This window comes from Salvelinus alpinus, chromosome 5 (assembly GCF_045679555.1).
Source record: "Salvelinus alpinus chromosome 5, SLU_Salpinus.1, whole genome shotgun sequence".
NCBI classification, from domain to species: Eukaryota; Metazoa; Chordata; class Actinopteri; order Salmoniformes; family Salmonidae; genus Salvelinus; species Salvelinus alpinus.
In genome coordinates, this window is record NC_092090.1 from 22,604,429 (window position 1) to 22,630,167 (window position 25,739).

The window sequence follows — 25,739 nt, forward strand, 5'->3', positions numbered from 1 at the left end:
GTCATGTCATATTCTCCAGAATGCACCAAAAGCCTTCTCTTGTAGGGGGTTGGGATTCCCTAACCACCCGCTGTTATGCCAGAGACACAAAGCAAGATATGACAGCGGCTGTTGGAATTGTTTTAACACTGTTAATAATTGACTCTGTTTCGACCAACTGTTTCGACCAGCTCTTATACTGATTGACAGCACATCATCGATATCGAAGCATTTTCCCCAAACCCCACGTATCTCTGGAAGATCAATGAACGCCTGCGTATTCGTCACACTGGTGCGTGATCCCCACACCTGGAGCGTCATCAAACATAGAAATGATAAACTAGAGCGGGTATATTGTCTCTGACCGAATGGAGACACTTGCCATGAAATATTTTTCAGACATTTTAACATATTTACAGATAAGGTAATTTAATAAGATTAAATATTGCGACACTTAGAAAATATAACTACATACGCTAGTCTCGTTCACAATCTAGACATGATATGTCTATGGTCATGCAGTCGTGCCTTCGGATGGCCGTGAACGCGCATGTCATGTTCGCTGCAGATATTCTTCCTTCAGCGAAGCGCTGCCTGTAGAATCCAGACGCTGTGTGTTTTGACACTGACAGCGAAGGCAGCCTATTTCACATACATGTACACAACCTGCTATTTGATTCAAACCGATTGAAGATTATCCTCCACCTCCGCGGCGTTTTAGCGGATATTCGGAGAAACAAAAAACAAGTCGCTGGCAGACCGACGCAATTCCCAGCAGCAGTGGCGAGTTAGATGGAGAAACAGAGGGTGGACGAGTCGCTGTCGTAAATAATTAAATATCCAGGCATCTGTTGAAGCTAAAAGAAGGGGAAAATGCATCTCCACCAGGTGCTAACGGGAGCTGTGAACCCCGGTGACTGCTGCTATTCTGTGGGGAGCGTCAACGACATTCCTTTCACCGTAGGTTTTATTTTGATATTGAACTGATCTGACGCTGTTTGGGAGACGATGATTAGCTACCTAGCTGTCAGCGATAGCATCCTTGCTAACTAAGCAGCGCTAGATAGCATCTTGGCTAGCCATGTACAGACAGAGCGCTAACAAGATTCACAGAGTCGTCTGCATGAAGTGCACCGATATATTCGCGGGTAACGTTGAGTCAGGTCTGTGAGGCTGCCAATCCACCACATCATTCATTCGCCCTGACATTAACGGTCGGCATTAGCCAGCTAACAGTGGGTGTTCAAGGTTATCCTACGGTGTTCGCAGAGGATATAGAGCCAGAGCTAACGTTCTGTTTATTTGCTTTGGTCCTAAGACGGAAAGCCTGTCAGATGACCTTTATGATGCTGCGTGTAACAAGGGTCGACAGGGGAATTCCTTTGATGTTTTTACTCAATTTCACATATAACATCGATAATAATGCAGTTTTCTTTCCAGCATCCAAACAATACATTGAATGATATGATTTTAACGCCACACCTATCCCGGGGCTAGGGCTTGGTGTGGGGGTGTGTGTTGTGAGCGAGACTAGCTAACATTGGCGTCAGTGTCATTAGCTCGAGCGGCTGTCAAGCTAGCATCAGCTGTGCAGGCGGTGACGTAGACAGCTAGCTGGCATCCTTTCAGAGCAAAGAGGTTGCGTGTTATTGTGCATGCATCATATCTCATTTACTATCCATCTACTATCCATCTGAATAATATGATAGTCATTTGGAAATATAGTAGTTAGTCAGTGTGCCAGCAGCATACCACCCTGCATACCACTGCTGGCTTGCTTCTGAAGCTAAGCAGGGTTGGTCCTGGTCAGTCCCTGGATGGGAGACCAGGTGCTGCTGGAAGTGGTGTTGGAGGGCCAGTAGGAGGCACTCTTTCCTCTGGTCTAAACAAAGATCCCAATGCCCCAGGGCAGTGATTGGGGACACTGCTCTGTGTAGGGTGCCGTCTTTCGGATGGGACGTTAAACGGGTGTCCTGACTCTCTGAGGTCATTAAAGATCCCATGGCACTTATCGTAAGAGTAGGGGTGTTAACCCCGGTGTCCTGGCTAAATTCCCAATCTGGCCCTCAACCATCACGGTCGCCTAATAATCCCCAGTTTACAATTGGCTCATTCATCCCCCTCCTCTCCCCTGTAACTATTCCCCAGGTCGTTGCTGCAAATGAGAACGTGTTCTCAGTCAACTTACCTGGTAAAATAACGGTAAAAAAAATAAAAAATAAAAATAAAATAAATAAAATAAAAGTGTGCATTTTCTCATTTGATGTTGGTCACCCTCAAAAATACCCCCCCCCCTTCATGTTCATAGGACCCCCTTACAAACAGGCCCTCCAAATGAAATCAATAGTTCCTTATTTTGTTCATTAAACAGACAAGACACACCGACCCGGTCAGTCAATACACACACACATTTTATAGTAAGAATATAGTGGAATAAAATACAAAAAAAGTGATATTTTGAAACCAAGCCCAATCCCATGTTTTTTTCATCTGCGTTTCATATTTTTCCTACCATCACTCCTTTGTTAGGGAGCAGGCGTAGGGTCTTTGCTAGGGAGCAGGCGTAGGGTCTTTGTTAGGGAGCAGGTGTAGGGTCTTTGCTAGGGAGCAGGCGTAGGGTCTTTGCTAGGGAGCAGGCGTAGGGTCTTTGCTAGGGAGCAGGCGTAGGGTCTTTGCTAGGGAGCAGGCGTAGGGTCTTTGCTAGGGAGCAGGCGTAGGGTCTTTGCTAGGGAGCAGAAGTAGGGTCTTTGCTAGGGAGCAGGCGTAGGGTCTTTGTTAGGGAGCAGGCGTAGGGTCTTTGCTAGGGAGCAGGCGTAGGGTCTTTGCTAGGGAGCAGGCGTAGGGTCTTTGCTAGGGAGCAGGCGTAGGGTCTTTGCTAGGGAGCAGGCGTAGGGTCTTTGCTAGGGAGCAGGCGTAGGGTCTTTGCTATTATTTTCTATCAATATCATGACAATCATATTTTCATGTGAGTCCGTGTTCATATTCAACAACCTCTGCAGGCTTTTGGAGTTGCCTATACCGGATCAAGCAAAATACTAGCCCTACTGTTGATTTAGGCTACATTATAAACGGGGTGCTTCGAGCCCTGAATGCTGATTGGCTGACAGCCGTATACCACGGGTATGACAAAACATTTTTTTTTTTACTGCTCTAATTAAGTTGGGGTTTGTGGAATATGGCCAATATACCACGGTTAAGGGCTGTAGCCAGGCACTCCGCATTACGTTGTGCATAAGAACAGTCCTTAGCTGTGGTATATTGGCCACCTCAGGCCTTATTGCTTAAATATAGCATGCTAAATGTTTCAGATCAGGGATAGATGAGGAAACAAAGATAGTTATTCCACCTCCACTTGTTTTCCCAGCCAGAGAATGAACCATTCTGTATACAGACAGAGAGATTCAGTGAAACAAAATCACATTGATGGATTAAGACCCAGGCTTTTGGTCGGGGGTCAAGTGAAGAGCAAAATTATCCACTTGTTAAGATACATAACATGCTGTCACAATGTTCTGATCAGTGATACTGAATGTTACGATACATAACGTGCTGTCAACATGTTCTGATCAGTGATAATGAATGTTAAGATACATAACATGCTGTCACAATGTTCTGATCAGTGATAATGAATGTTAAGATACATAACATGCTGTCACAATGTTCTGATCAGTGATAATGAATGTTACGATACATAACATGCTGTCACAATGTTCTGATCAGTGATAATGAATGTTAAGATACATAACATGCTGTCACAATGTTCTGATCAGTGATACTGAATGTTACGATACATAACATGCTGTCAACATGTTCTGATCAGTGATAATGAATGTTAAGATACATAACATGCTGTCAACATGTTCTGATCAGTGATAATGAATGTTAAGATACATAACATGCTGTCACAATGTTCTGATCAGTGATAATGAATGTTACGATACATAACATGCTGTCAACATGTTCTGATCAGTGATAATGAATGTTAAGATACATAACATACTGTCACAATGTTCTGATCAGTAATAATGAATGTTAAGATACATAACATGCTGTCACAATGTTCTCATCAGTGATAATGAATGTTAAGATACATAACATGCTGTCACAATGTTCTGATCAGTGATAATGAATGTTACGATACATAACATGCTGTCACAATGTTCTGATCAGTGATAATGAATGTTAAGATACATAACATGCTGTCAACATGTTCTGATCAGTGATAATGAATGTTACGATACATAACATGCTGTCACAATGTTCTGATCAGTGATAATGAATGTTAAGATACATAACATGCTGTCAACATGTTCTGATCAGTGATAATGAATGTTACGATACATAACATGCTGTCAACATGTTCTGATCAGTGATAATGAATGTTAAGATACATAACATGCTGTCAACATGTTCTGATCAGTGATAATGAATGTTAAGATACATAACATGCTGTCACAATGTTCTGATCAGTGATAAGGAATGTTAAGATACATAACATGCTGTCAACATGTTCTGATCAGTGATAATGAATGTTACGATACATAACATGCTGTCAACATGTTCTGATCAGTGATAATGAATGTTACGATACATAACATGCTGTCAACATGTTCTGATCAGTGATAATGAATGTTAAGATACATAACATGCTGTCAACATGTTCTGATCAGTGATAATGAATGTTACGATACATAACATGCTGTCAACATGTTCTGATCAGTGATAATGAATGTTACGATACATAACATGCTGTCAACATGTTCTGATCAGTGATAATGAATGTTAAGATACATAACATGCTGTCAACATGTTCTGATCAGTGATAATGAATGTTACGATACATAACATGCTGTCAACATGTTCTGATCAGTGATAATGAATGTTACGATACATAGCATGCTGTCAACATGTTCTGATCAGTGATAATGAATGAGTGGACTAGACAAGATGATCATGAGCAGCACTCATTTCCACAGCCTAACTGTAGCCCAACCAATATCCAAACGGAGATTCAGTGAAAATAAAAATATGACTGATTGATTTATCAAGTCCCCACGCTTGTTTTAAAGCAGCGTGAGACGGTGCTGAAATAGTTGACCACGCGGGCAGGCTATGTATTATAATATAATGTATTATAACAATTAGATGACTTTGGGAGTTTCAGTAAGCAACAATTTGATGCCTTCAATTGCATTAGCCTACTTTATTCCAATATTTTGTCATTCAGTGATATTTATTTATTCCCACAGTAATTCTTTCTGGATCCATCCAGTTGTGGTTAAGAAAACAGTGCATGTGGTGGGCTAGCCTATGCAAAGAGATGGGTAAAGTGACATGCCTCACAAAGTTTACAACTGCCAGGACAGGAGGATAGATGCGGTAGAGGTCAAGAGGTCAATCAAACTCAACCAAAACAATATATCCAACTTGGACTTAAGTAATCCATTGTGGGACTATTACAATATATCAATCATGAAGAATTTGACGAATTTCCACTTTGTTAGATCAGATTTGTTGAATGTGCACCAGTCTGGTCAATGGGACAGTCTGTATCCATTGGCACCTTTACCGGATTTATAGTAGAAAAGTGCGCTGCCTAGCAACCATCAAGAGCTTAGTGCCTCAGCATTATGCATATACAGTACTAAGCCGTAGGCAGAACTTTACCTCAATCATGACTAGGTCAGTTGGCGGAAATAAAAGCATAGGCTTTGTTGCCTGCAGTACCTTTCATATAAAGAAAAGTAGACAAACAGTTGTCTGGATGCTAAACTTAGTGGGAAAACGTCTTGGTTTGAAAGGTGTATTAGTGTCCTGTCTGACTATCCTGGTTTGCTGCCAGCCCGACAGAGCGGAAGTTACTTTGGTCTATTGATTAATACATGAGCGATGTTTGCATTGTCTGTCTTGAAATTCCTTTTTTTAGCCTGTGTCTGTGTTTGTGTAATAGATTGCCTATCCCTCTGTGAGTGAGTGATTGAGCATATGGAACTGTTCTCTGTATGATTGTGTAACAGAGTAGCAGGCTATCTGAAGTACAATAATGATCATAGAAATCCCATTAGAAGTGGGCCTATTATATGGATATGATGACCTGTAAGAATGTACCATCTGCTGACAGTAGCCTGAATGGCTTTTGGCCTTAGCTCTCACACACAGCTAGCTAGTGAAGTCTATCTGGTACTAGCCTACATACAGCTAGCCTAACAGTGAAGTCTATCTGATACTAGCCTACACACAGCTAGCCTAACAGTGAAGTCTATCTGATACTAGCCTACATACAGCTAGCCTAACAGTGAAGTCTATCTGATACTAGCCTACACACAGCTAGCCTAACAGTAAAGTCTATCTGATACTAGCCTACACACAGCTAGCCTAACAGTGAAGTCTATCTGATACTAGCCTACATACAGCTAGCCTAACAGTGAAGTCTATCTGATACTAGCCTACACACAGCTAGCCTAACAGTGAAGTCTATCTGATACTAGCCTACACACAGCTAGCCTAACAGTGAAGTCTATCTGATACTAGCCTACACACAGCTAGCCTAACAGTGAAGTCTATCTGATACTAGCCTACACACAGCTAGCCTAACAGTAAAGTCTATCTGATACTAGCCTACACACAGCTAGCCTAACAGTGAAGTCTATCTGATACTAGCCTACATACAGCTAGCCTAACAGTGAAGTCTATCTGATACTAGCCTACACACAGCTAGCCTAACAGTGAAGTCTATCTGATACTAGCCTACACACAGCTAGCCTAACAGTGAAGTCTATCTGATACTAGCCTACACACAGCTAGCCTAACAGTGAAGTCTATCTGATACTAGCCTACACACAGCTAGCCTAACAGTGAAGTCTATCTGATACTAGCCTACACACAGCTAGCCTAACAGTGAAGTCTATCTGATACTAGCCTACACACAGCTAGCCTAGCAGTGAAGTCTATCTGATACTAGCCTACATACAGCTAGCCTAACAGTGAAGTCTATCTGATACTAGCCTACACACTGAGCTGCAGCATCTCAGAGCTGACGAGAGGGAACAGCCTAAGCAGGATTTGAACCAGTAACCCCTGCAGTGGCAGGGTAAGCTGTTCACTAGCCGCTGCGCCACAAAGACCCCCTGTCAGAGACGGTGGTACACTCACATACTGTAGTTCTATGGGGAGGTACAGGAGCTGTAGTGGTACAGTCTCAGGGTGTGTTATTAGGTCGGGTTCACTGTCTCCTATGGGTGATGTCTTGGGCCTCCAGGAAATTAGCTTTAAAACTGCAATATTTTCTGTAAGCCTCATGTCAAAATGTGTAGAATAGCATTATAAAACTGCACATTTTTCTCTCTGCACCATAGCAAAAATGTGTTGAAATGCAGGAAGGGGAGCGGAGGTTAGTGCCCCGGACGACGGTGCTATATGCGGTACACGAGTTTCAAGTTTGGGGAAGCAAATTTTAACCCCAAAATTATTCTTTAATAATAAAGCATTCCATGCAGCACATTTGCAGACTTATGTAAAGAAGCCTATTATTCCTAATGTGATTAGTAGATTGGATAGTCATAATCTAGGCTAATAATATAACTCTTTTCACAAAATAGACCGTTCAGTGGACTCTAGGCTATATCAGATACATTTGTTCTCCTTTCTCTGCACGGGATAAATGTCGCCTTTTATAAACACATTTCATGTAATTCTACTAAACTTTGTATTACTGGAGACATTAGGATCATCTTTTTTTAATATGACAAAAATGACCGGGTAGAATACTGGGCTGACTGACAGATCAGATCAATAAAAGCAACGCTGTCTCATCCATATAAAAGGCCTATGAGAAGGAGGAGACACACAGCCTACAATAGGACATCCATCTGACCTGGAGGAGGACATTATTGTCCAGAAACTAACTTTGATGTGGCACTGACTGACCCAACAATGATAAAGAGTGAATATTCCCACTCACCGGGGATATGGCCGATGCTCTCCGCTGGTGTCAATAAGATGGTACTGTTCGCTCAATCAAGTTGAGAATTTTCATAACTGTAAAAGAATAGTCTTTTCACTGTCTTCTCTTGACAGCAATAGCCATTTGCTGTCCAAACTGTTTCCCCCTGATTGTGTTTTGAGAGATATGAGAACCTCATCATTGCTCACAGTAGCTGCTTGTGGTACATAATGTTGTCCTCTGTGTGAAACTTGCTCGAGAGGGATAATACTAAACACTTTCATGTCACTCACACACACATGGTCGGCGCTCAGGGCGTTCTCTATATTCAGACTTCTAAATGCTATTAATAATAGCGTACAGTGTAGTGATTTTCAACCAGCTGCTTATAGTATGTGGTGAAACAACCATGGGAATGGAACCTAAGCTAGAGGCTACCTGCTTTGGGACATAGTCTAGCATAACATGGCTAGCATAACATGGCTAGCATAACATGGCTAGCATAACATGGAAAACATGGTAACACGTTATTGTAGGCACATTCATAAAGCCTTTATAACAGCCTCATGAGACATTTTCTTTACAAATGCATTGGCCTAACAAAATGGTGAATTTTGATGCCATGTGGTGGAGAGATACAGGCCCTGAAAATGGGGGTGTGAGCATGTGGGTCTGAGCCGGGGTGATGCAGTTGATCTTTGTGTGATGTTGTCGTTTCTACGTGTATGTTTTGTATTGTTTAAAATAATACAATTCCATCTTACATAAAATGATGAATGCATTGGCCTATACTACTACATCTGACAGCATAGGCCTAACGACTAGTATTGGGTTCCATCCCTGAGGGCTGGTTGCTCAGTGTCTGGGTGCGTCCACAATGGCACCCTATTCCTTATATAGTGCACTACTTTTGACCAGAGCCCATGGGATCTGGTCATGCACTAAAAGTAGTGCACTATATAGTGAAAAGGTAGTGCACTATAGGCCGTTTATGTATCCCTCAGAGATGTCAGGGTCCATTTCAGGGGAAAGAAACCTCCAGAACCACACTAGGTCTAAAGATGTACCACTCACACTGAGACCCGTAGGGCTCACCCAGGGCTCTGTCTTTACCACTCACACTGAGACCCGTAGGGCTCACCCAGGGCTCTGTCTTTACCACTCACACTGAGACCCGTAGGGCTCACCCAGGGCTCTGTCTTTACCACTCACACTGAGACCCGTAGAGCTCACCCAGGGCTCTGTCTTTACCACTCACACTGAGACCCGTAGAGCTCACCCAGGGCTCTGTCTTTACCACTCACACTGAGACCCGTAGGGCTCACCCAGGGCTCTGTCTTTACCACTCACACTGAGACCCGTAGAGCTCACCCAGGGCTCTGTCTTTACCACTCACACTGAGACCCGTAGGGCTCACCCAGGGCTCTGTCTTTAACACTCACACTGAGACCCGTAGAGCTCACCCAGGGCTCTGTCTTTAACACTCACACTGAGACCCGTAGAGCTCACCCAGGGCTCTGTCTTTAACACTCACACTGAGACCCGTAGAGCTCACCCAGGGCTCTGTCTTTACCACTCACACTGAGACCCGTAGAGCTCACCCAGGGCTCTGTCTTTACCACTCACACTGAGACCCGTAGAGCTCACCCAGGGCTCTGTCTTTACCACTCACACTGAGACCCGTAGGGCTCACCCAGGGCTCTGTCTTTAACACTCACACTGAGACCCGTAGAGCTCACCCAGGGCTCTGTCTTTACCACTCACACTGAGACCCGTAGAGCTCACCCAGGGCTCTGTCTTTACCACTCACACTGAGACCCGTAGAGCTCACCCAGGGCTCTGTCTTTACCACTCACACTGAGACCCGTAGAGCTCACCCAGGGCTCTGTCTTTACCACTCACACTGAGACCCGTAGAGCTCACCCAGGGCTCTGTCTTTACCACTCACACTGAGACCCGTAGAGCTCACCCAGGGCTCTGTCTTTACCACTCACACTGAGACCCGTAGAGCTCACCCAGGGCTCTGTCTTTACCACTCACACTGAGACCCGTAGGGCTCACCCAGGGCTCTGTCTTTAACACTCACACTGAGACCCGTAGAGCTCACCCAGGGCTCTGTCTTTACCACTCACACTGAGACCCGTAGAGCTCACCCAGGGCTCTGTCTTTACCACTCACACTGAGACCCGTAGAGCTCACCCAGGGCTCTGTCTTTACCACTCACACTGAGACCCGTAGAGCTCACCCAGGGCTCTGTCTTTACCACTCACCCTGAGACCCGTAGAGCTCACCCAGGGCTCTGTCTTTACCACTCACCCTGAGACCCGTAGAGCTCACCCAGAGCTCTGTCTTTAACACTCACACTGAGACCCGTAGAGCTCACCCAGGGCTCTGTCTTTAACACTCACACTGAGACCCGTAGAGCTCACCCAGGGCTCTGTCTTTACCACTCACACTGAGACCCGTAGGGCTCACCCAGGGCTCTGTCTTTACCACTCACACTGAGACCCGTAGAGCTCACCCAGGGCTCTGTCTTTACCACTCACACTGAGACCCGTAGAGCTCACCCAGGGCTCTGTCTTTACCACTCACACTGAGACCCGTAGTGCTCACCCAGGGCTCTGTCTTTACCACTCACACTGAGACCCGTAGAGCTCACCCAGGGCTCTGTCTTTACCACTCACACTGAGACCCGTAGAGCTCACCCAGGGCTCTGTCTTTACCACTCACACTGAGACCCGTAGGGCTCACCCAGGGCTCTGTCTTTACCACTCACACTGAGACCCGTAGAGCTCACCCAGGGCTCTGTCTTTAACACTCACACTGAGACCCGTAGAGCTCACCCAGGGCTCTGTCTTTACCACTCACACTGAGACCCGTAGAGCTCACCCAGGGCTCTGTCTTTACCACTCACACTGAGACCCGTAGAGCTCACCCAGGGCTCTGTCTTTACCACTCACCCTGAGACCCGTAGAGCTCACCCAGGGCTCTGTCTTTACCACTCACACTGAGACCCGTAGAGCTCACCCTGGGCTCTGTCTTTACCACTCACACTGAGACCCGTAGAGCTCACCCAGGGCTCTGTCTTTACCACTCACCCTGAGACCCGTAGAGCTCACCCAGGGCTCTGTCTTTACCACTCACACTGAGACCCGTAGAGCTCACCCAGGGCTCTGTCTTTAACACTCACACTGAGACCCGTAGAGCTCACCCAGGGCTCTGTCTTTACCACTCACCCTGAGACCCGTAGAGCTCACCCAGGGCTCTGTCTTTACCACTCACCCTGAGACCCGTAGAGCTCACCCAGGGCTCTGTCTTTAACACTCACACTGAGACACGTAGAGCTCACCCAGGGCTCTGTCTTTACCACTCACACTGAGACCCGTAGAGCTCACCCAGGACTCTGTCTTTACCACTCACACTGAGACCCGTAGAGCTCACCCAGGGCTCTGTCTTTACCACTCACACTGAGACCCGTAGAGCTCACCCAGGGCTCTGTCTTTACCACTCACACTGAGACCCGTAGAGCTCACCCAGGGCTCTGTCTTTAACACTCACACTGAGACCCGTAGAGCTCACCCAGGGCTCTGTCTTTAACACTCACACTGAGACCCGTAGAGCTCACCCAGGGCTCTGTCTTTACCACTCACACTGAGACCCGTAGGGCTCACCCAGGGCTCTGTCTTTACCACTCACACTGAGACCCGTAGAGCTCACCCAGGGCTCTGTCTTTACCACTCACACTGAGACCCGTAGAGCTCACCCAGGGCTCTGTCTTTACCACTCACACTGAGACCCGTAGAGCTCACCCAGGGCTCTGTCTTTACCACTCACACTGAGACCCGTAGAGCTCACCCAGGGCTCTGTCTTTAACACTCACACTGAGACCCGTAGAGCTCACCCAGGGCTCTGTCTTTACCACTCACACTGAGACCCGTAGAGCTCACCCAGGGCTCTGTCTTTAACACTCACACTGAGACACGTAGAGCTCACCCAGGGCTCTGTCTTTACCACTCACACTGAGACCCGTAGAGCTCACCCAGGGCTCTGTCTTTAACACTCACACTGAGACCCGTAGAGCTCACCCAGGGCTCTGTCTTTACCACTCACACTGAGACCCGTAGAGCTCACCCAGGGCTCTGTCTTTACCACTCACACTGAGACCCGTAGAGCTCACCCAGGGCTCTGTCTTTACCACTCACACTGAGACTCGTAGGGCTCACCCGGGGCTCTGTCTTTACCACTCACACTGAGACCCGTAGAGCTCACCCAGGGCTCTGTCTTTACCACTCACACTGAGACCCGTAGGGCTCACCCAGGGCTCTGTCTTTACCACTCACACTGAGACCCGTAGAGCTCACCCAGGGCTCTGTCTTTAACACTCACACTGAGACCCGTAGAGCTCACCCAGGGCTCTGTCTTTACCACTCACACTGAGACCCGTAGGGCTCACCCAGGGCTCTGTCTTTAACACTCACACTGAGACCCGTAGGGCTCACCCAGGGCTCTGTCTTTACCACTCACACTGAGACCCGTAGGGCTCACCCAGGGCTCTGTCTTTACCACTCACACTGAGACCCGTAGGGCTCACCCAGGGCTCTGTCTTTACCACTCACACTGAGACCCGTAGAGCTCACCCAGGGCTCTGTCTTTACCACTCACACTGAGACCCGTAGGGCTCACCCAGGGCTCTGTCTTTACCACTCACACTGAGACCCGTAGGGCTCACCCAGGGCTCTGTCTTTACCACTCACACTGAGACCCGTAGGGCTCACCCAGGGCTCTGTCTTTACCACTCACACTGAGACCCGTAGAGCTCACCCAGGGCTCTGTCTTTACCACTCACACTGAGACCCGTAGGGCTCACCCAGGGCTCTGTCTTTACCACTCACACTGAGACCCGTAGTGCTCACCCAGGGCTCTGTCTTTACCACTCACACTGAGACCCGTAGGGCTCACCCAGGGCTCTGTCTTTACCACTCACACTGAGACCCGTAGAGCTCACCCAGGGCTCTGTCTTTACCACTCACACTGAGACCCGTAGAGCTCACCCAGGGCTCTGTCTTTACCACTCACACTGAGACCCGTAGGGCTCACCCAGGGCTCTGTCTTTACCACTCACACTGAGACCCGTAGGGCTCACCCAGGGCTCTGTCTTTAACACTCACACTGAGACCCGTAGAGCTCACCCAGGGCTCTGTCTTTACCACTCACACTGAGACCCGTAGAGCTCACCCAGGAATCTGTCTTTAACACTCACACTGAGACCCGTAGAGCTCACCCAGGGCTCTGTCTTTACCACTCACACTGAGACCCGTAGAGCTCACCCAGGGCTCTGTCTTTAACACTCACACTGAGACCCGTAGGGCTCACCCAGGGCTCTGTCTTTACCACTCACACTGAGACCCGTAGAGCTCACCCAGGGCTCTGTCTTTAACACTCACACTGAGACCCGTAGAGCTCACCCAGGGCTCTGTCTTTACCACTCACACTGAGACCCGTAGAGCTCACCCAGGGCTCTGTCTTTAACACTCACACTGAGACACGTAGAGCTCACCCAGGGCTCTGTCTTTACCACTCACACTGAGACCCGTAGAGCTCACCCAGGACTCTGTCTTTACCACTCACACTGAGACCCGTAGAGCTCACCCAGGGCTCTGTCTTTACCACTCACACTGAGACCCGTAGAGCTCACCCAGGGCTCTGTCTTTACCACTCACACTGAGACCCGTAGGGCTCACCCAGGGCTCTGTCTTTACCACTCACACTGAGACCCGTAGAGCTCACCCAGGGCTCTGTCTTTACCACTCACACTGAGACCCGTAGAGCTCACCCAGGGCTCTGTCTTTAACACTCACACTGAGACACGTAGAGCTCACCCAGGGCTCTGTCTTTACCACTCACACTGAGACCCGTAGAGCTCACCCAGGGCTCTGTCTTTAACACTCACACTGAGACCCGTAGAGCTCACCCAGGGCTCTGTCTTTACCACTCACACTGAGACCCGTAGAGCTCACCCAGGGCTCTGTCTTTACCACTCACACTGAGACCCGTAGGGCTCACCCAGGGCTCTGTCTTTACCACTCACACTGAGACCCGTAGAGCTCACCCAGGGCTCTGTCTTTAACACTCACACTGAGACCCGTAGAGCTCACCCAGGGCTCTGTCTTTACCACTCACACTGAGACCCGTAGAGCTCACCCAGGGCTCTGTCTTTACCACTCACACTGAGACCCGTAGAGCTCACCCAGGGCTCTGTCTTTACCACTCACACTGAGACCCGTAGAGCTCACCCAGGGCTCTGTCTTTACCACTCACACTGAGACCCGTAGAGCTCACCCAGGGCTCTGTCTTTACCACTCACACTGAGACCCGTAGAGCTCACCCAGGGCTCTGTCTTTACCACTCACACTGAGACCCGTAGAGCTCACCCAGGGCTCTGTCTTTACCACTCACACTGAGACCCGTAGAGCTCACCCAGGGCTCTGTCTTTACCACTCACACTGAGACCCGTAGAGCTCACCCAGGGCTCTGTCTTTACCACTCACACTGAGACCCGTAGAGCTCACCCAGGGCTCTGTCTTTACCACTCACACTGAGACCCGTAGAGCTCACCCAGGGCTCTGTCTTTACCACTCACACTGAGACCCGTAGGGCTCACCCAGGGCTCTGTCTTTACCACTCACACTGAGACCCGTAGAGCTCACCCAGGGCTCTGTCTTTACCACTCACACTGAGACCCGTAGGGCTCACCCAGGGCTCTGTCTTTACCACTCACACTGAGACCCGTAGGGCTCACCCAGGGCTCTGTCTTTACCACTCACACTGAGACCCGTAGGGCTCACCCAGGGCTCTGTCTTTAACACTCACACTGAGACCCGTAGAGCTCACCCAGGGCTCTGTCTTTAACACACACTCACACCATGGCATAGCGGCTTTTGGCCCAAAAATGATTACATGAAAGCTGATAAATAAAACTGTTGTTGGCCCAAATGACCGGGAGAAAATAAATCCCATTGCAAAATAATAAATTTGCCGTCATGTTTATCACTCTATAGGTTATTAATAATTAAATTGGCCTGTGTGTATTTTCGTTAGTAATCATGTACACTACATGGCCAAAAGTATGTGGCCACCTTGTCGTCAAACATCTCATTCCAAAATCATGGCCATTCATATGGAGTTAGTCCCCCCTTTGCTGCTATAACAGCCTCCGCTCTTCTGGGAAGGCTTTCCACTAGATATTGGAACATTGCTGCGGGGACTTGCTTCCATTCAGCCACAAGAGCATTAGTGAGGTCGGGCTCTGATGTTGGGCGATAGACCTGGCTCCCAAAGGTGTTCGATGGGGTTGAGGTCAGGGCTCTGATGTTGGGCGATAGACCTGGCTCCCAAAGGTGTTCGATGGGGTTGAGGTCAGGGCTCTGATGTTGGGCGATAGACCTGGCTCCCAAAGGTGTTCGATGGGGTTGAGGTCAGGGCTCTGTGCAGGCCAGTGAAGTTTCTCCTCACTGATCTCGACAAACCATTTCTGTATGGACCTCGCTTTGTGCACAGGGGCATTGTCATGCTGAAACAGGAGATGGTGAAGCGTGATTCATCACGTCTCCACTGCTCCAGAGTCCAATGGCAGTGAGCTTTACACCACTCCAGCCAACGCTTGGCATTGCGCATGGTGATCTTAGACTTGTGTGCGTGCGGCTGCTCGGCCAACGAAACCCATTTCATGAAGCTCCAGACTAACAGTTATTGTGCTGACGCTGCTTCCAGAGGCAGTTTGGAACTCGGTAGTGAAGTGATTTTTTCATCCTAGGACAGACGATTATTACACGCTACGTGCTTCAGCACTTGGCCGTCCTGTTCTGTGAGCTTGTGTAGCCTAACACTTTGTGGCTGAGCCGTTGCTCCTAGATGTTTCCACTTCACAATAACAGCACTTACAGTGGACCGGGGCAGCTCTAGCAGGGAAGAAATTTGACTAACTGACTTGTTGGAAAGGTGGTATCCTATGACGGTGCCATGTTGAAGGTCACTGAGCTCTTCAGTTGCGGACCATTCTACTGCCAATGTTTGTCTATGGAGATTGCATGGCTCTGTGCTCGACGGGTGTGGCTGAAATATCCAAATCCACTAATTTGAAGGGTTGTCCAGATACACTAAAAGTATCTTATTTCTCCAATACAACAATACAATCCTCAGCTGGTTGTTGCTGGAGTAAAACGAGGGCTTTTACGAGCCCATTCATTGCGCAACAATTGCAGTCACGTGTTAAAAATACTTTTGGTGCACGATTTAAAGAGCTACTATTTTTATTTCTCAACTGGTAATTGAAGTGCGCCTCCCATTCAAGTGTAGGAAACAGGCTATCATCACATCAACCACCACTTTACAATGTCAGCTGGAGGCAGTATGCATTTTGAAAACATACTTATTTGTTTGAAACAAGAATGATTTATTTCATATTATGAAGCACGTCTCACCTTGCTTCAAAGTAGCCTATAGGCAAAATCCCACCATAGAAACATGGAGGCAAATATTTAATGAAGACTTCGTAGGCGGCTTGTGAATTTGAAGTTCGGACAAGCTACCATTTCTCCTACCATTTCTACTGTTCTGCGTGCCAGTTCTGATTTTCATATGCGCATTTTCATGGAACAGTTTCATTTCAATAATAACTGTTTCCTTTCTCAATGAATGTCGTGTGTTTCATCGTAACCTTTTAGATGTTTATCATTTTTATGAAGTCAACTAATGAGAGGTCAGCAGCCTCAGCAGGCCAGGTACTTCTATGTGCCCAGGCGCCCCCCCTCAACATTATCAGAGAAACTAGACGCATGCTCAGTGCTCAGTGGAGCACTCCAAACCAATAACAATGAAAACATGTGTGATGGTTATGAAATAAACCAAAACTTGTTACTGACAAGTATAGCAGGTTGTGAATTCTGGAACAACCTTTTCACTGTGAGAATGGTGAATTATTGTAGTTAATTAACATAAATCAATGTAATCAAATGACAGGGATTAAAGGAACATTTACTACTGGTGACAAATGTAATGGGGAATTGATCAAAAATATCTAAGGGCAAACAATTCACACAATTCACACAATGAAACAATGAATGCGCAGGAATTTGCGGGTGTCGCCTGAGCCATTCTGGAGAGAGACTGGCCTATATCTTCACCACACACCCCTCCCCTTCTGAGCCATTCTGGAGAGAGACTGGCCTATATCTTCACCACACACCCCTCCCCTTCTGAGCCATTCTGGAGAGAGACTGGCCTATATCTTCACCACACACCCCTCCCCTTCTGAGCCATTCTGGAGAGAGACTGGCCTATATCTTCACCACACACCCCTCCCCTTCTGAGCCATTCTGGAGAGAGACTGGCCTATATCTTCACCACACACCCCTCCCCTTCTGAGCCATTCTGGAGAGAGACTGGCCTATATCTTCACCACACACCCCTCCCCTTCTTCTTGTCTCAACATTACACTCAAGACCCATTATCTTCACACTTATTTTAGATGTGTGTTACTGACAGCCGCGACTCAATAATCAGCTAGGCCTGTTGCCAAGCACGCTACCCAAATTGTGGGCATAGGCGTACTAGCTTGTGATGTGAAACAATCCAGAAGCTAATGATCCTTGATTCCTCTGTGGCTCAGTCATGCTTTCTGGGAAGTATTTTGAATGATTTGATTTCTGTATAGACAGGAGTAATTATATAATGTTTACAAATTTCCATTTACTTCCCTATTGGACCCACCACTATGCCATTTCACTCCTGTTCATATCAACTTTCTTTCATTGTCCAAAAACCAAAGGCACAATTGTAATCATATTAGCAACACATCCTAGTTGTTGCATGTTTAGAGTCTGTTCTGTTTAGAATGGTGTTTCCCCAGGTGTTCTGTTTAGAATGGTGTTTTCCCAGGTGTTCTGTTTAGAATGGTGTTTTCCCCAGGTGCTCTGTTTAGAATGGTGTTTTCCCAGGTGCTCTGTTTAGAATGGTGTTTTCCCAGGTGCTCTGTTTAGAATCGTGTTTTCCCAGGTGTTCTGTTTAGAATGGTGTTTTCCCCAGGTGCTCTGTTTAGAATGGTGTTTTCCCAGGTGCTCTGTTTAGAATGGTGTTTTCTTGCAAATTGCATTTTGGCAAATGTTTGAAAATGACATTTTATTGGCTGCCTCATTACATGAGTTGCATGTTCTGTTAAGATGCATGAATTACCATAATCTGTGATTCCTGTCATTGTGAGCATCGTGGGTGAACGCCCAGTGGGTTATGCATCGTGGGTGAACGCCCAGTGGGTTATGCTCCCAATGCATATGGGTCCAGTGACTTAATCTTCCCTGTCACGTTGTCCGTCGCCACCCACCCACCCACCCACCCACCCACCCACCTATCCTATCTACAGTTCAAGCATTTTACTCACATATGCGCCTATTTATTTTACTGTGCGACCTGAAATATATATTTAAGCGCACTGGTGCACCTAGAAAATGTAAGATTCTAGCTTTAATGTCGCAAATAGTTTTCATTGTGCTCCTACATTTCTTTGTGTGCGCCTACATTTTCCAACTTAGGCGCTCACGTGCTGCTTGTGAAGAAGGGCAGGCTAGAGCCCTGGTCAGGGTTAACTATGTGACTCCAAGATGGAGCCAGACAGATCCTCCATTATTCAACCACCATTTAACATCTTCAATCCAACTGCTGTCAATGGTACATCCATTCATCAATAATATGTTAAAGGCACTCGGGTAATAAAGGTGAGGGACCTACCTGACTGGGTTGTTCTGTAGGTGACAGCTGTGTGTATCTTGTGTGTGTGTCCGTGCATGCTTGTGTGTGTCTGCGTATAGTGTATTCTTTGTGTGTGTGTGTGTGTGTGTGTCTGTGTTTGCATGGTGTGTGGTGTGTTTGCGTGGTGTGTGTGTGTGTGTGTGTGTGTGTGTGTGTGTGTGTGTGTGTGTGGGGGGGCTGGTATTGTGAACTCAGTCTCCCTGTCTCTATTATATGAATATTAACCTGATGAAAAGAGTTCAGTCTTCAGCCAACATCTCTTCTCATGTTACATATAATAGACCTAATTCATACTCCCTCCATTCACTGCATTGTCCTTGATGCCTTGGTCATGTCGTGTTGCCAACTCTGACTGGTCTGGCAGTGCAGTCAGCTATGTGTGAGCCAGGTTTATGTTAGACCACCTAAACACTGGCTTTGTGAGGGAATATAGGCTGCGTACCAAATGGCCTTTGAGGGCTCTTGTCAAAAGGCAGACAGGCAGACAGACAGACAGACAGGCAGACAGACAGGCAGGCAGGCAGAGGCGAGGTGAGAGGTGCTTGGACAGACGTGATGAGCTGAGCGGTTGTTTCTGTTGTATCAGGTTCATGTAGATCGATGACACACACACACACACACACACACACACACACACACACCTTTGTACAGGTACAGAACAGAGTGGTCTCTCAGTCATGCACACCTCATCTCTCCGTGTGTGTGTGTGTGTGTGTGTGTGTGTGTGTAGAGCAGGGCTAGTCTGTGCGTGACGGTGACCGCTTTTAATTCCAGCTGTAATGTTCAGCCGCTGCAGCAATACCTCAACTAGGACTGCTCCTCTCTCCTTCCATCTCCCTCCTTTTTCTCCCTCTCTCTCCAACCTCTCTCTCCTTTCTCCTCCCTCTCTCCCTCCTCTCTCCTCCCTCTCTCTTCAGCCTCTATTCGTTCCAGAGTCACTGTGTTGTAAACACCTCTCACGTCTCACACCCTCTGAAATCTTTTTCAACACCTCTCTTTTCACGTGAACAACTCTGCGTCTTTCCATGGAACCAGAAACCAAACCAGCAGCTGACTAGACTGTGTAGACCTGGAAACATGGGACCTGTCCTAAGAGAACTCATCATTACCTAACCACTAGCCTGAATAAAACATGGAGACGTAGGATGTGTCTCAAATGGCACCCTATTCCCTTGCATCCCTATAGACCCTGGTCAAAAGTAGTGCACTATATAGGGAATAGGGTGCCATTTGGGGAGACACTTTTCTAAGCATGGTGTAGAGAGTGATGTGATGGAGGTACAGCTGTTGTACTGTAGCCTCTCTGTCTCTCTCTCTGTTTGACTACAGTGCAGTTCACCAGACAGTCTCAGTAGGTATATTTACCTGTCAGGAGGAGTGGGCTGTATATGTAGCCTGGTCCCAGATCTGTTTGACTACAGTGCAGTTCACCAGACAGTCTCAGTAGGTATATTTACCTCTCAGGAGGAGTGGGCTGTATATGTATCCTGGTCCCAGATCTGTTTGACTACAGTGCAGTTCACCAGACAGTCTCAGTAGGTATATTTACCTGTCAGGAGGAGTGGGCTGTATATGTAGCCTGGTCCCAGATCTGTTTGACTACAGTGCAGTTCACCAGACAGTCTCAGTAGGTATATTTACCTGTCAGGAGGAGTGGGCTGTATATGTAGCCTGGTCCCAGATCTGTTTGTGCTGTCCTTTCAGCTCTACTGGTCTTTGCTCCCGAGTGGTGCAGCGGTCTAAGGCACTGCATCTCGGTGCTAGAGGCGTTACTACAGGCCCTGGTTCGATTTCAGGGTGTATCACAACCGGCCGTGATTGGGAGTCCCTATAGGGCGGCGCACAATTGGCCCAGCGTGGTCCAGTTTGGGGTCTGGACGGGGTAGGCCGTCTTTGTAAATAATAATAATAACTGACTTGCCTAGTTAAATAAAGGTAAAATAAAAAACTTTTTATTTTTTAAATAGTCTCAGCAAATTGGTATGGCACAATCAGATGTGGGACCAGGCTGCTGTTGTCTTGCATTTTGTTGGATTGACTGAATTGTCTGTCTCTGTGTGTCTGTCTCCCTTCTCCCAGGCCTATGGTTCAGGCTGTGATATAGTGATCTTGGCCAGTGATTTTGAGTGTGTTCAGATCATCCCTGGGGCTCAAAATGGCAACATCCAGGTGGGCTGTGTCGAGTGCTCCCACCAACTGGGCAGGGTAAGACACACACACACACTAGTACTTACAGTAATGTTGTGATGACAAATGCAGTTCTATTCTCTTCTCCTCCCTCCTCCCCCCTCCTCTCCTCCCTCCCTCCTCTCTCCCTCCTCCTCTCCTCCCTCCTCCCCCCTCCTCTCCTCCCTCCTCTCCTCCCTCCTCCTCTCCTCCCTCCTCCTCTCCTCCCTCCTCCTCTCCCTCCTCTCCTCCCTCCTCTCCTCCCCCCTCCTCTCCCCCTCCTCCTCTCCCTCCTCCTCTCCCCCCTCCTCTCCCCCTCCTCTCCCCCTCCTCCTCTCCCCCTCCTCTCCCCCTCCTCCTCTCCTCCCCCTCCCCTCCTCCTCTCCTCTCTCCCCTCCTCCTCTCCTCTCTCCCCTCCTCTCCCTCCTCCTCTCCTCCCTCCTCTCTTCCCTCCTCTCCTCCCCCCTCCTCTCCTCCCTCCTCTCCTCCATCCTCTCCTTTCCTCCCCCTCCTCCTCTCCCCCTCCTCCTCTCCTCCCCCCTCCTCTCCTCCTCTCCTCTCCCCCCTCCTCTCCTCCTCCCTCCTCTCCTCCCTCCTCCTCTCCTTTGGGAATGACTGTGCACTATTACCCCTGGTGTGTAAAACTACTGATTAATAATATTGAACGTTACTCTGTTTAGATTGCAGCGTCCTATGGGAACACAGTGTGTATCTTTGAACCATTCGCTACCAACTCAAACAAACGCCACAAGGTAAGCAGAGAGACACTGACATTTTATGCTGAATAAACTGCCGTGTGTGTGTGTGTATGTGTGTTTTGCTGCATTGAGAGTTCCACTGTGTTTTAACTGCTTCATTACGGTTTTGCTGTGTGATTTTATCAACCCTGAATATTCAGTTCAAGTTGTGTGTGGCTGTAAATGACTGTATTAACAGTGGCTGGTGCCTGAGTATGTAGCTTATTATAGCTGCCTGTCTGTGCATGTGTTGAATAACTATCCTCTCTCACCCCCCCCCTCTCTCTCTCTCTCTCTCTCGCCCCTCTCTCTCTCTCTCTTGCCCCCCTCTCTCTCTCTCTCGCCCCTCTCTCTCTCTCTCTTGCCCCCCTCTCTCTCTCTCTCTCGCTCCTCTCTCTCTCTCTCGCTCCTCTCTCTCTCTCTCGCTCCTCTCTCTCTCTCTCTCTCTCGCCACTCTCACTCTCTTCTTCCCACCTCTCCCCTCATTGTCTCTTTTCACTCAATATTGTCTCCTCCTGTGTCTGTCTCCCTACACCTCTCTCTTTCCCCCTCTCCTTCTGTCTCTGCCACTAACAGCAGCTTAACTACCAGTGGCAAAAGACAGGACAGTTCTTCCTTAATGCTATCAGCTATAACCTGGCCTGGGACCCACAAGGTAACGCCTCCTAACTAACTGTTGTGTGTGTCTGTGTCTGCGTCTGCGTGTACAGTAAGTATCTGTTTGTAACTGTGACATATATCTTCACATTTTGTTTGTCACATGTGCCGAATACAACAGGTGTAGACCTTACCATGAAATTCTTACTTACAAGTATTGAACCAACAATGCAGTTGGTACCGGTACCAAGTCAATGTGCAGGGGAACAGGTAACCATGTAGCCATTTAACCATGTGTATGTGTCCTGTAGGGAACCGTATTCTGGCAGCTACAGAGCGCCTGCAGCTGTGGGCCCCTCCGTCAGCAGACACACTGATAGAGGAGGAGGATGGACCCGTGACCGATGACAAACCTCACCCTGCCCTCAACGACTGGAAGTGTGTCTGGGAGTGCAAGTGAGTGACAGGAGCGCTGTGTGTGTGTGTGTGTGTGTGTGTGTGTGTGTGTGTGGGGGGTGCGCTTTTCAAGTGTTTAGTAGACATCAGGCCTGTAAATCGTTAGAGCTCTTTAAAGGTAGTCTCAGCAAAATTACATACAGTTGAAGTTGGAAGTTTACATACACCTTAACCAAATACATTTAAACTCAGTTTTTCACAATTCCTGACATTTAATTCTAGTAAAAAATTCCCTGTCTTGGGTCAGTTAGGATCGCCACTTTATTTTAAGAATGTAAATTATGATTTATTTCAGCTTTTATTTATTTCACCACATTCCCAGTGGGTCAGAAGTTTACATACACTCAATTAGTATTTGGTAGCATTCCCTTTAAATTGTTTAACTTGGGTCAAACGTTTCGGGTAGCCTTCCACAAGCTTCCCACAATAAGTTGTGTGAATTTTGGCCCATTCCTCCTGACAGAGCTGGTGTAACTGAGTCAGGTTTGTAGACCTCCTTGCTCGCACACACTTTTTCAGTTCTGCCCACAAATTTTCTATAGGATTGAAGTCAGGGCTTTGTGATGGCCCCCCCAATACCTTGACATTGTTGTCCTTAAGCCATTTTCCCACAACTTTGGAAGTTTGCTTGGGGTCATTGTCCATTTGGAAGACCCATTTGAGACCAAGCTTTAACTTCCTGACTGATGTCTTGAGATCTTGCTTCAATATATCCACATTTTCCTACCTCATGATGCCATCTATTTTGTGAAGTGCACCAGTCCCTCCTGCAGTAAAGCACCCCCACAACATGATGCTGCCACCCCTGTGCTTCACGGTTGGGATGTTGTTCTTTGGCTTGCAAGCCTCCCCCTTTTTCCTCCAAACATAACGATGGTCATTATTGCCAAACAGGTCTATTTTTGTTTCATCAGACCAGAGGACATTTCTCCAAAAAGTACAATCTTAGTCCCCGTATGCAGTTGCAAACCGTAGTCTGTCTTTTTTATGGCGGTTTTGGAGCAGTGGCTTCTTCCTTGCTGAGTAGCCTTACAGGTTATGTCGATATAGAACTTATTTTACTGCGGATATAGATACTTTTGTACCTGTTTCCTCCAGCATCTTCACAAGGTCCTTTGCTGTTGTTCTGGGATTGATTTGCACTTTTCACACCAAAGTACGTTCATCTCTAGGAGACAGAACGCGTCTCCTTCCTGAGTGGTATGACGGCTGCGTGGTCCCATGGTGTTTATACTTGCGTACTATTGTTTGTACAGATGAACATGGTACCTTCAGGCATTTGGAAATTGTTCCCAAGGATGAACTAGACTTGTGGAGGTCTACAATTTTTTTCTGAGGTCTTGGCTGATTTCTTTTGATTTTCCCATGATGTCAAGCAAAGAGGCACTGAGTTTTGAAGGTAGGCCTTGAAATACATCCACAGGTACTCATCCAATTGACTCAAATTATGTCAATTAGCTTATCAGAAGCTTCTAAAGCTATGACATAATTTTCTGGAATTTTCCATGCTGTTTAAAGGCACAGTCAACTTAGTGTATGTAAACTTCTGACCCACTGGAATTGTGATACAGTGAAATAATCTGTCTGTAAACAATTGTTGGAGAAATGACTTGTCATGCACAAAGTAGATGTCCTAACCGACTTGCCAAAACTATAGTTTGTTAACAAGAAATTTGTGGAGTGGTTGAAAAACGAGTGTTAATGACTCCAACCTAAGTGTATGTAATCTTCCAACTTCAAATGTAGATGCAGAAAGTAAACGGTATAATGGGTACATTTCTGCAGTGACTGCGCGTGGCAACGTCATTTAACTGAGTCTACCTTTAAAACAGGGAGATGTTTGACACACAAACAGCGATAAGCAGCTGGTACTGACTCAGCATGGTGGTGTGTGACTGTCCTGGAATGGGGAAGGGAGAGTGTGAAAGCGTTTCCCAACATATCAGTCAGTCTACTGAAATCACCCAGTCAGAGTTCCAACTCCTAGTCTGTGGTTGGTGTTTGTGTTCTCTGTCCTCTCCTCTCCTAGTGATCTACTACTGTCTCACTGTCTTTATCCTTTTAACTCCATCTCATTGTCATTCAAATGTACAGCTAACGTGTCAAAATAAAACAAACACCTGTGAAAATGAGGGATACAAAGTATATTGAAAGCAGGCGCTTCCACACAGGTGTGGTTCCTGAGTTAATTAAGCAATTAATATCCCATAATGCTTAGGGTCATGTATAAAAAAGCTGGGCAGGACATTGTTTTGGCTACCATGGCTATGCTCCCATAGGATGACAATGCCCCCATCCACAGAGCACGAGTGGTCACTGAATGGTGTTTGGTCACTGAATGGTGTGGTCACTGAATGGTGTGGTCACTGAATGGTTTGGTCACTGAATGGTTTGGTCACTGAATGGTTTGGTCACTGAATGGTTTGGTGAGCATGAAAACGATGTAAACCATATGCCATGGCCGTCTCAGTCACCAGATCTCAACCCAATTGAACACTTATGGGAGATTCTGGAGCGGCACCTGAGACAGCGTTTTTCATCACCATCAATCAAACACATCATTATGGAATTGTACATAAACAAACTTTCAATATTAAAATCAAGTCATGTGTTGAAAAGGTGTAAAATGGGGAAGCACCTTTTTGAGGAAAAAACTGTAAACATGATGTTGTGGAAGAAATTAGTGGTGTTTGCTGTTTTACTGAGTTTCCCATAGAGAAGTGAAAGCAGCTGAACTGTTGCTCTGTCTCTCTCTGTCTATCTCTCTATCTCTCTCTCTCTCTCTATCTCTCTCTGTCTCTCTCTCTGTCTCTCTCTGTCTCTCTCTGTCTATCTCTGTCTATCTCTCTGTCTCCCTCTCTGTCTCTCTCTGTCTCTCTGTCTATCTCTCTCTCTGTCTATCTCTCTGTCTGTCTCTCTCTCTGTGTCTCTCTCTCTCTCTCTCTGTGTCTCTCTATCTCTCTGTCTAACTCTCTATCTCTCTGTCTCTATCTCTCTCTCTCTGTCTATCTCTCTGTCTATCTCTCTGTCTATCTCTCTGTCTTTTTCTCTCTATCTCT

General features: G+C 47.0%; 1 protein-coding gene across 2 annotated transcripts in view; it reads left to right on the plus strand.

Moving 5' to 3' along the window:
• Nucleotides 1–529: 529 nt before the first annotated feature.
• dmxl2 (Dmx-like 2) overlaps nucleotides 530–25,739 on the plus strand; it is a 129,507-nt gene continuing 104,297 nt past the window's right edge. Inside the window, exons 1-5 of one of the 2 annotated variants that reach the window (XM_071401014.1) lie at nucleotides 530–939; nucleotides 20,804–20,929; nucleotides 21,571–21,642; nucleotides 22,204–22,282; nucleotides 22,536–22,680. In XM_071401014.1, the coding sequence (XP_071257115.1) occupies nucleotides 853–939; nucleotides 20,804–20,929; nucleotides 21,571–21,642; nucleotides 22,204–22,282; nucleotides 22,536–22,680 (509 nt within the window). In that variant the 5' untranslated portion in view covers nucleotides 530–852. The remainder of the gene's footprint in view (nucleotides 940–20,803; nucleotides 20,930–21,570; nucleotides 21,643–22,203; nucleotides 22,283–22,535; nucleotides 22,681–25,739) is intronic. The other variant, XM_071401015.1, reaches the window with a different exon arrangement.